Source organism: Thamnophis elegans, chromosome 9 (genome assembly GCF_009769535.1).
Source record: "Thamnophis elegans isolate rThaEle1 chromosome 9, rThaEle1.pri, whole genome shotgun sequence".
NCBI lineage: Eukaryota > Metazoa > Chordata > Lepidosauria > Squamata > Colubridae > Thamnophis > Thamnophis elegans.
The window spans coordinates 20,112,809-20,124,849 of record NC_045549.1 but is presented as its reverse complement, the minus strand read 5'-3'; the positions used below and the strand labels follow the sequence as shown (position 1 = coordinate 20,124,849).

Genomic DNA, 12,041 nt, shown 5'->3' with positions numbered 1-12,041 from the left:
ATGATATGTGCATAGCCCAATGGTGAGAGGTGGCAAATAAATTTAATAATAACAGTCATAAATATATTGTATTCCTTTCATTCATAATTCAACTTACATACATGCATACAATAGATATTCATTGATACCATATAAGAAGAATAAATTATCTTCATTTAGATTTATACCTTCTTTCCTCCTTTAGTTTCACAATCACACAATTTATCTCTTTTCTATCCCTCTCCTGAATTCATTCATTCATTCATTCAAGTTCTAATCTACTTACTTACCTGATAGTCAAAGTTAAAACTTTTCTTATTATATTTATTTATTATTTATACATACATACATACATACATACATACATACATACATACATACATACATACATACATTCTATAGCCACCCAAGTCAACCAACTGACTCTGGGCTGCTTACAGTTTTAACTATAGAATGATTGAAACCTTTTAAAACAATAAAACAATGTCATTGTCACTATTATATCTTTGGACAATTAAGGCTTTCACTTAACAATTTTAGGAAGATAGAAAAGGTGATTGCTCCATTACCAACCTTAATCACATCTATGTTACAGAGAACATTCCTACTATTAAGGACAGTGCCAATCAGTGCCTGTCACAAGAATAACCAAAGACCATTTTATGCAGGCTAGGATTTTTAATTTAAGAGATTCTCTTGCAAGCCAATATACTGTTGACTTCATCCCATCAGCTAGCAGATCATATAGCATACTGATACACTCAAGATAATTCAACTAGGACAGTCAGCAGAAACAAGCAGACTTCATCCATGAGCATCAACTAGCAGAAGATAAAAACTACTCACAACACATGGACAGATGCAACCACAGTTTCAACTGGAAAGCACCTTAACTAGGAGCGTCAAACTGGTGGCCGCGGGCCGGATGCATCACATGCAAGCCACACCCCCCCAGCTCAGCGAAGGGAAAAATGTTGTGAAATGTCACGTGATGGCAATATGACACCCTGAGTTTGACACCTGTGCCTTAGACCAAGCGAAATTTATAAACACTACAAAATTCTGGAAGTTTAGCACTCAGACAGATCAGCTATCAGTACACACATAACTGAAAAAGGATTAAAAAAGCTAAAAAAAATACCAAAAATATTAGAATGCATCCCTCCCGAAGCCAACATCAAGCAGGATTAACACCAGACAAACAATTAAGCCAAAAGAACCCTAATCAAGGAACTACCAAGGAGAAAACCACAGCCCCATTAACCCTAACAGGGCAAGGTACTGTATATGAACAAGGAGCAAATCCCACATTCAATAGTACCGATGATGTTATTTAGCTGGATAATGCAAACAATTAAGCTTAGAAAGCACCAAGGAGCTGAAAGTTTAGCTAAACATGATAATTTAACATGTTTAATTATAGTTTAATTTAACTATATGATTTAGAAAATTCTAATTCTAATAGATGTTCTAAAAAAGAGTATATGTACTGCTTCTACATTTGCTGTACTAATGAAGGAAAATATATTTCTGTATCTCTAGCTATCTTTATGCTTCTGGTTATTTTTCAAAGATATATAAATTTACATATTTTGTCAACTTTATTTCAAAGCATGAAGTGAAACCCCGTGGAGTTATTATTCTTGGAATATCCTTCTTACCTTAAAAAACTGTCGGTTTTTGCTCTTTCAATCAATTAGCTATCTTGTATGTATTGCCTTGAATTGATATATTCTTTGCCTATCAAAGAAAGCACTAAAGAGAAAGTTCCAGTATACTCACCTATGACTTCTATAACAGACAATGATTGGATGAAGGTAGTTCACTTTTTATGACTTAGTTTAATTTAATTCACTTTCAATTGTTTCTAAAAGTGTAAGAGTTTTATGTGTTGTTCCCTTAAGAATGTTTCAACTTTTGATCTAAATGTCAATATGAAAACAGGAATCATCAATTTTGATCTTTATGCAAAAAATTCAGCAACATTTACACTGAGGAATTGACATGTGCCTCTAGCAACCAGCTGCTTAAGCTTTGTGCATCTTGCTATTTAGAAAGTCAATTTATTTTTGTAGAACTTATGCACTTATAAATGAATTTGAGACTGCTGCAAAATGAGACACACTAATCAATTCAAACTCAGCAGTTGGCAGCTATTAATTGCCATTTACACACATTTAAATGCAAGACTTGTGATTGCTTTGATTCATAAAATGTTGAAGATGCTTTTTAATGTGAAAAGAAATCCTGCATTCATTTGGAATTAATGAATGATATTCATTACTTTTTAAAAACATGAAGTCAAATTTCTGAAGTATTCAGCAGACCAAGCAGGTCTGCTTATAAATATGAGAGTAGCTGTGTAGTATGTAATTGTAATGGATTTATTGACTGCAGAAATGGGATGATTATTGAAACAGCTTCTATTAATGAGATATTAATGGATTATTTTCTAGAAGGGCATTTTTAAAAGCATCTAGCTGCTTAATATATTTGTACTGAGAACTAAGTAATACAGTACCTTCCTACTTATTTTACTATTGGCCCAGAAGTTGAGGAAATGAAGGATGATCTAAGTAAAAAATACGTATTAGAATGCAATGTTTTATTAGCACAAAAGAGTGTAAAGACAATAACAGTGGAATGATAATGATTTGCATGATAATGTCTCTGTGAGGGTAAAATTTAATTATATAATATTAGCCAAGGAATTTGTACACAGTTTATCAGAACTAAATGTGGATTTGTATATGTAAAGGGGAGTCAATTGGTGTAGCAGTTAAAGCACCAGGCTAGAACTAAGAGATTAGGAGTTCTTGTCCCACTTTAGGCATGAAAGCCATCTAATTGACTTTGGGTCAGCCACCACTACTTAGTTCAACCCCCCTATAGGGTTGTTATTGTGGAAAAAATAAGAGGAGTAAGGAGTATTAGGTATATTTGTTGCCTTGAGTTATTTATATAAAAAAAAAAGTGGGATATATAAAATAAATAATAAAGCTCAATCAATATTTTTGCATATATAAATTACAGTTAAATGAGATGACAAAAAATCTGAATCTTCTTTATGCTTGTCATCCAACTTTTCCCTCTCCAGCCCATAATTCATAAATAAAATGCTGTTATTACTGTTATTATTATTCATTAAACATGAAACTCAGTCAACTGAACATTCAAAAATGTATCATAAATACCACTGACTGGTGTTAATGGTTGATACAGGTTGCTGCCAGTATTCTAGGTATCAACCAAAGTACCTTCTTAAATATATGATGTCCGAGTAGCACAGTTTTTTGCAGTTCCACTGGTGTTATTGCAGGAAACTGCAATTTGTTGATGTATAAAATCAACAAATAAAACTTATAAAATTCTTGGACATGGTAGCAAGTGCCCCGATGACAATGGGTATAATCGGGTAGTTTTGATGGCCAGGTCGTGATATTTTGTGATTTTTTTCCAGTTCTTTTCTTTGACCTGGCATCTCCTGGTACCGCGATGTCAATATATTGTACGTTTCGGCCCTCTACAACTGTGATATCTGGCATGTTGTGTTCCAAAGGATGATGGTGATGATGATGACAATGATGATGATATTCTATTACATTACTGTAATTACTATTATTTATTAAATTTTATGACACTCATAAGGTGATTTTATATATAAATTGACATTTATTTAGTTGTCCATGTTTATTTTTATATTTTCTTTTGCTTCATTTTAATTAAATATGTTTGTAAGGAAGAGACTAGAAGGAAAAGATATAAAGAAGAAGTGCTATGGCTATGGTTTTTCATATGCAATCAAGTGTATTGTCCACAGAAATCTAACTGTACCAATAGCAATTACTTTGCATTGTGTTATCCATGAGACTATATGGCTTTCAGGGATGCTGTCCTGCAGATACCCAAATGTGACATCTTATTTGTAAGGTCAGGATCCAGTGAACATATAGAATTACTTCTTTTATGCCAGTTTCCTTGCTGTGCAGTAGCATTCCTGCCTGAGTGCTTGATTCAGTTGTTTGCTGAGGAGTTTCTTGGCCAATGTCTTTGGTTTTTGTGTCCAGAGTTGCTGAGGAGTTCATGGCCACCATTACTATCATGGACCTCTCCCAAATCATTGAAGGTTCAATACACAGTGGGGAGTTTTGTCTTGTGTGGTAGTGGTGATATAATTTGGAGTTGAGATATGTTTCTGTTTATTTCCTGTTGTGAACAGTGTACTGATGATTGCTTTGGAAGTGTCTCTACTTGTTCCACCTGCTGGGAGATGGGACATATTCCTTTTCTCTGCCTCAGCTTCCTGATGAACTCTCAGCAACCTAGAAGCCACTCATCCTGGTGTCTTTCTGCCTGTTCCTGGGGATTTGGAGTAGATAGCATGGTGCTGAATTGATGTCCTCTTTTGTCCAAGGCTAGTTTCAGTCATATTTATGGGGGTGGGAGGAGAGATTTTCCCTTTATGTCCTTGCATTGCAGGGGCACCTCTAGGTTTGGGGTTCTCCTCTTTATGTACACCTATATAAGACTACTTAGTGAGATCATCCATAGGGAAGGGTAGATATCATCAGTATGTTAACAGTACTCAACTGTGCATCTCAGACGTGGGTCTTCCAAATGATGTTGTCAAGGTTTTTCTCAGTGTCTGGATGGTAGAGGACCAGATGGGCAAAGGGTTCAGACTCAATGAGTGGCTGTAGACTGTGGGACCCTAGGTGTGGGGATTTTCCATCTTTCTTCCTAAAGAGGCTGCATTGCAATTTGTGGGTTATCTGACTCACAACTCCTATCGTAAGAGCAGTATAACCATAGCTCAGAGCTCCATCTTGTGCATCAGTTAATGTCTTCCTGAATTGCTAGGCCTTGTTTATGGTCACTAATACCTTAATCATTTTATGTGCAGATTACTGCACTGCATTCTTCATGGGGCTGTCCTTGGAGGCTTCACACAGTTATTTAAGATAGGGTTATCAATCTTGTGTTCTTTTATAAATGCAATTCAGAAGTCTGTTTTATAGGGGAATCGCTCTCCCAGGAGATCTGTATTCCTATGAGAAAAAACATGCACCAAGCAATTATTAAGGCAAATAAATGATAAAAATTAAAGCAAGTCCTGCCCTGCTAGATAGTAAGGAAGGTGATTGTTGGTTAGTTTTCCTACCAGTTATCATTTTCACCCTAGCATGAATGACAGAATCTTGTGCTCACATTGGAGTACAATAAACTATGATATCAGAATTAGGCATGGAAAGTGTGACCACTTAATAGTTTTTGTGTATTGCCATTGACTAGTCTGAATTATATACAGTTTAGTTTCTATTAAAGAAAGCTTAAAATGGGACTTCCTTAGAAATGCTGACAAGACTCTTAATGTCATTATTTGAAAAACATAATGATTGAGTATGATCGCTATAATAGATGAAGCATTTTAGTCATTTGCCATTGAAAGTCATTTAATAATTCCATGCTGAGTCCCTTTCAACAAATTTAATGAAAACCAGCATGATATTCTGACAGCTTCTATTGGATTTTTCTGCCATTTTTGTATGCTCTGTGGCATGAGTGATTAATATAGCCTCTATTAAACTAGCATGAAAGGCTCTCCATCTTTCTTGTATCTCCCAAACTGACAAACCTTTTAGACACTTTGTCCTCCAATTCCAAAAGGTGTATTCTTTTAATTTTTTTCTCAATTGCCTGGGAAATGACATTGGTAAACAAGAATTTTTGAACTCTCTTCCTTACCTCTTCTAATAGCAGTGCAATTTTTTCAGAGTCTATCTGAGCAAGGAGTATTGAGCTGATTTTCAACTTTCTGTGAAATTGTATTAATCAGGGGAGACCATTCTGAAATCCCTTGATGAGCATGAGAATAGCATAGTTGTACATCATGTCATAATTTTATTGATCTTCTTGGATATGTATAGGTGGCATTTTAAGCTGGACTACTCCCACAATGAAATAGTTTTTATTGTTGTTTGCTTTTGCTTCTCCAGTGCTGTTTATTATTATATTAATATCAAACAAGTTATATTGCTTAATAAATCAACAAATATATATTGACTTGGACAGAATGAAAGATTATCGCATGTGTTTTTATTCTTGATGTTACTTTTGTGCCTCTCAGACGCCAGGACACAACACTAAATCTTAGCTCTCAAGGTATTTGCTCTTATTCAGCAATTGGTCTAACTTGTCAGAAGGCTCTTAGACACGACTTAACTAGATTAGAATCTTTATTGAAGACAAGAATGAAACCAAAGGATTTGACTTCTACAGTGTTTAGATATGTTTGACTTAATGGATACTGGATGGTTCTCTTGATTTCTTGGGAGGCAGCTGATCTATATGTATGTAATGGCTCTCTGGAGTCCAGGGATCACTGGTTATTGCTTCGTCAGACTCAGTCTTTACAAACTCTGAGAAACCATTTGAGAGAACAGGGGGCCCATATTGAGTGATATGCCAATGCAGCAGAACAACTATAATATAATGGGAGATTGGATGCCATTGGTGCAGATATCAAAGCGACTGGGTCTGTGTGTATAGGATACCTTGAATCTCTGAGTATTTAGAAATGAACTGATGGTTTCCTTCTCCAATTTCCCACCAAAATTATTTCAACTTTTCTTGAAATTCTGCAACATAGTTTATCTCAGGTGGAATTTTGTGAAATCATTAGATGTATGTTTTTTTTTTTTTTTTTTTAAAAAAAACCCTTTAGTTTGCTTTAAATCCCTACTGGGGTTGCAGATGCAGTTTCTGCCTTACAACTCTAAACTTGTAATAGGCATTATTACTGCTTCACAGTCAGTATTATGATAGAAAGTAAACTAAAAAGTAGTAAGAAACTCTGGTTTTTGTAATCTTCGCAACAGAGAGGACCAATGTAAGTAGTGATTGGGGTATTGAACTAAGAGAGTGGAGTCCAGGTTCAAGGCCAGATTTGATTACAGCAAATCTCACTCTATCATTTTGAAGATTCAGACGAACTTAATTCAGAAGATATGTGTTGTAGGAAATATTGAGGAACATTCTCATTTATACTACTCTCAGAGAGAACCATGGATAAAAAATGTCAATGTTGCAGGATTCCAGAGATCATTGATGACCAACCTATGGATTACATATAGTCCTTAGGTTTTTCTTGTAGCCAAAAACAGCTTGTGGAAGGCTTGCCCTCTTTTCCACAGCATTTAGAGGATTGGCCTGATTGAGCTGTGAGGAATAAATTGCTAATAGCCGTGAGGAACCAGTGATCCTTATATATTGTTATAAAAGACAAAGCCACTAGTACTGGAAACCAAATTTTCAGGAGAGCAATCTATGAGAAGAAAGCTCCTCTCCCCTTTAAGTGACTGTTTAGATGATGTGTGGCCTGTTGCCTCATTTGCACCTTCAGTTTTGGCCTTCCTATGTGCATTTGCAGACTCATCCATTGTGTGTCCTTGCTTCTATCTCCTCAGCCTCCTCAAAATCTCGCCATGTTAAACTCAGCCCTTGTGTATTAAAATGCAGGAGAGTTGCTCAGATAAATATTGATGGCGGCTATATCAGCCTTTATTTCTAGTTCATCAAGTATTTCCTTTCCCCCCTGTGGTGACAGAACTATATTGTACACCTTAGACTATTACATTCAATAGGACTGTCCTTTGGGTGAAATAAATGCTAACTTGTCCATTAATAAGCAATTGTCCCATAGTTGCTTATATGATGGATGGGTTGCACCGACCTCTGACTACTGATTTAAGGAGCATTGACTGGCATCAGGGAAACCCTAGTTGTTCCAGATTTCAGGCAACATAAATCAAAACAGTCAGATGTCATTAAATGCTCTCAATACCAAGAAGTTTAGCTGTAGGCAACAATGAATGGTTCTACAGAGGCCACTATTATATATCCCAAGGAGTTGTCATCTGACAGCTTTTACTGTTTGTGCCTTGCTTTTTGATAAATTGTTGGCTCTTGATAAAAACTAATTTTCAGATATTTCATGAGAGGGTTCTTTTCCTGCAGCTGCTCCCACCAAGCTCAGTCATGCAAGCTTAGAAATAGAACATTGCTATTCAAATGCGAGGCTGTCTGTATGTATGATAGTGTCTTTGGGCTCTGTTATAGTTATGAAGGGAAAATTTGCAGTGACAGTTCTCTGTGCTTTTAGACAGTGCTGTGTGGAAGTTGAAAACAGCGTTTCGTGCCAGAAAGGGGTGTGCGTGATGTTTGGCAGCGGAGGAGGGAGACATTTCTATTACGGAGAACAGAGAAGTGTGAGGAGGGGGGGGTCTGCTTTTTGTGACAGCAAGCATCAATATGGGTGGGGAATCTCGCTGCACTGTAGTCTTACCTGGCTTGGAATATAAATTTGTCCAATTTGTAAGGCTTGAATTTATTTATGAATAGATCATTCTTTCTCACAGCAATTTTTCTCTTCTGAGAATATAAGAAAAGAGAAACAGAGATTATTCATGAAAAGCTAAGCTTTTAAAAGTTCTTGTATTGTTATTTTTGATTTATCCTGTAGTCTTTATTCTTACAGAATTGAGGGTATTAGGATCAGTGTCAGCCACGTCATTTTATGGCAGTATATATTCATACGTCCATTGATTTTGTTCTGACAATAGTTTAAAATGTATCCCAGAAATCTTCATGTTTTGTTGTGCAGAACTTTTGGGCAGATGTTTGACATGCATTTTTTTACCCATCTTTCAGAAGTATCCCTAATTTATATAAGCAAACAAGTACTAATGCACATGGTTTAAATGCAACATTTTTTTAGTTGTGTAGGAGCACAGTGCCAATATGTGTACTTATCCCTGTTGTGAATAGGGCTACAGTTTCCCAAACTGAGTAGGTGTGTTTTTTGGAGGTTCTTCTGAATAGGATTCCTTCTTAAATCCCTGACTGAGATATTAACCAGGAACCATTTTTGTGTCCACTGTGGTTGACACAGTGACTGCATTTTTTTTTTTGGGGGGGGGGAATGTCCTTAAAACTGTAGTTTTGCACTGGTGACTTCTAGGGTACTTTTTAAAAAAGTTCCAGTATTACATTAACTAATTTGGAAATCACAATCATCAGCAGTCAGATTGCTCTGAAACTGTTTCTTAACCTCAACCACTTTTAAGATGTGTGGCTTCCCACTCCCAGATTTCCCCAGCCAGCATCTTAAAGTGGCTGAGGTTAAGAGGCGCAATTCTAGAAGAACGCAGCATCCCTATTCTGCCTGTGCTAAAAGGATTGAAGTGGTTGCCAATTTGCTTTGGAGTGAATTATGGGTGTGCAGTAATGTGATTTTAAGGGAAAAAAAGGTAATTCAGAACATTGAAAATAGGCTTTTTTTGGCAATTTAGTAAGCAGTCTTGCTTTTTCTTAGAATCCCGCAGCTGCAAATTCACCTGTCTTTCATATGTACACAAGTTCAAGTGACCTCCAATAGATTAAGGGAAAAAAGTGGTCTGGATTTATAAGAAGTCATTCTGGAAAGGAGCGACTTAGTTGGTTTTTTTCCATTCCAGGTGGAGAAGAGCCAAGGTGGCGCAGTGGTTAAATGCAGCACTGCAGGCTACTGCTAGATCAGCAGGTCAGCGGTTCAAATCTCACCGGCTCAGGGTTGACTCAGCCTTCCATCCTTCCGAGGTGGGTAAAATGAGGACCCAGATTGTTGGGGGCAATATGCTGACTCTCTGTAAACCGCTTAGAGAGGCCTGAAAGGCCTATGAAGCGGTATATAAGTCTACTGCTATTGCTATTAAAAAAAAAAAAAGAAGAAAAGGAAAAGAATTGTGATTTCAATAATGATTTAAAAATTCAAGACCTTCCGACATGTAGGTTCAGTTTGTGTAGCAAAGAATTTAGTATTCATATTCAGTATAATTTTTCTTTGCCATGATAGTAACAGAAAACACATGCCTAACTCTGCAAATGTTTGGGTTTTCATTGTTCCATTCTTTGCTAATTACCCTGCTAATTGTCACATGCTTAAACCATGCTGAATATAATTGAATTAGAATATGTGAACCCATCACCATATTTCTCATGTTATCTACCTCCACCTCCACTTCCATTCCCTGGAAGTTTCTTTTGCCCATCAGAAATCACATTAACATTCCTTATACGCATTTGTTCATATTTTAGAAATGCACTGTACAGCTAGTCCTCATTAAGCAACCACAATTAGGACTGTCAACTTGGTCACTAAGCACTGCAGTCGCTAAGCAGAAAGTCACATGACCGCAGTGGGCTTATGGCCTTTGCCTTTGGTTTTTAAGTGATGCTAAGTGAAAAATCATGTAACTACAGTATAATTTGTCTTCAACTTTGTGGGCAATCATGAGTGTGGAACATTGTTGTAAATGATGATTACTTGCAAAGTTATTCTTTTAATACTGTTGTAATTTCAAATGTAACTTCAAAAAGCAATAAGTAAACGAAGTATTTATTTGTTCTGTTTTTCTATATTCACAGTGGTATAATATTGGAAAATATTAATTACTGTAATAATTCCCTTGCTATTTTATGTTATATAGTCCATTGCACTTATTCTGTTGCACGCATAAACCAAACTTTTCTGGCAGTGTGAAATCCCATCAAATGTTAACTGTTTAGATAATCCCAACATTTCATTCACAGTATTATTTTGTTATTCCAAAAGGAGATATTTACAAAGATTAAGTATCTGGGTAGGCAGAATATGCATGCTTTGTTTATACAGTTGAAACTTTAAAAAAAAGTAAGTTGCTTGGGATTTTAGTACCTTAAAATAATAAAGGAAGATATTAATTTGACAAAAAGGTGCAATCATTTAATATTGTTATTTTCTCTGGAAGGGATGGCCAAGCTAGAATAGTATGTCTGCTCTAATTACATTCTGAGAATTATCTTCATGGATTTATTTTCTTTACTAGAAGAGACATTGTTAGGAAAATCAGAACAATATTTAATTTCTTTCCTAGTGAAGAGTCATTGCCCTTAAACATTTAGACAATAATTAAATCTCCCTCGAATATCAGTGTCTCACAGAATGTCATAAATTACTTTCCCAAATCTCATAAATTGGTAGTATCATCTTAAGACTTATCTTGATTGGGAAACAAAGTTGGTGTAAGCAGATCTTGTGCCTGATTTCTCTGCAAAACCTGTGAAGTGGCATTTATAGTAGCCACCCACAGGCAGAAAAAAATTAATATCCTGGATATAGAGAAATACTTAATGAATACACCTGTAGATTTCTGGTCGCAATGCTAGAAAGTTTCAGTAAAGGAAACACCACCTTGTTGCCAATCCATCTAAAGTCTGTTTTCCAATTCTGTTCTACTAACTTACTTAGAAGATTTACGAGGATAGAGGGGTATTTTGAGAACTACTTAGTACAGGCTTATTTTTTTCGGAAAACTGGTATTCACCACCTTTATGGAATTCCTTTATGGAACAGAGGAGAAAGTTAACAAAAAATGTACTTAAGAACTAGCCCCTGATTACAGGAAGATGGCATGACTTTCATATGTATAGCAAATAATGAAGATTATGCTTTAATTTATACTGGTATTTTCAAGTAAGTTTATTTATTTGGAAAGAAAAAATACCGCTATTAAGAACCTCATATATTGCTGTATTGAAAAGATCAGAATTCCAGCTAAGAATGATTCATTTCTTTCCTTTGCTTATTTATTTGCTTGTTTTTGATGAGCCTGGGTAAGCACTGAAACCAACCAAATAAAAAGTGATAGCTAATATCCAGTTGTTGACTGAAATGGCAGAGAACTTCATTTTTCTAATAAAACAGGGATGCCTATCCAGGGATCATAAAATAAGCTATGTTAGCCCACTTATCAAAGCAATTTCTTTCTTACATGTTTTCCCCTTGTTTTGGGGTTATTCAGTTTAACTATTTTGCACATTTCTGCAACAGATAAACTTTCAAAATAAATGTCTTCATGCCTTAGCACTTTTTTCTTTTGAAAAACCAAATAGATTGCAGCTGTTTGTTACATGTTAAGTCTGAAAAGCATTCTCATTTCGTATTCTATAGTGCACTGGATTTTGTTCTAAACTGCAATACATTT

At 35.7% G+C, this 12,041-nt stretch overlaps 1 protein-coding gene across 1 annotated transcript in view; it reads left to right on the top strand.

The window, feature by feature from the left end:
• STPG2 (sperm tail PG-rich repeat containing 2) overlaps positions 1 to 12,041 on the top strand; it is a 190,559-nt gene that overhangs the window by 65,610 nt on the left and 112,908 nt on the right. Inside the window, 1 exon segment of the mRNA XM_032224340.1 lies at positions 4,047 to 4,105. Within this exon segment, the coding sequence (XP_032080231.1) occupies positions 4,047 to 4,105 (59 nt within the window).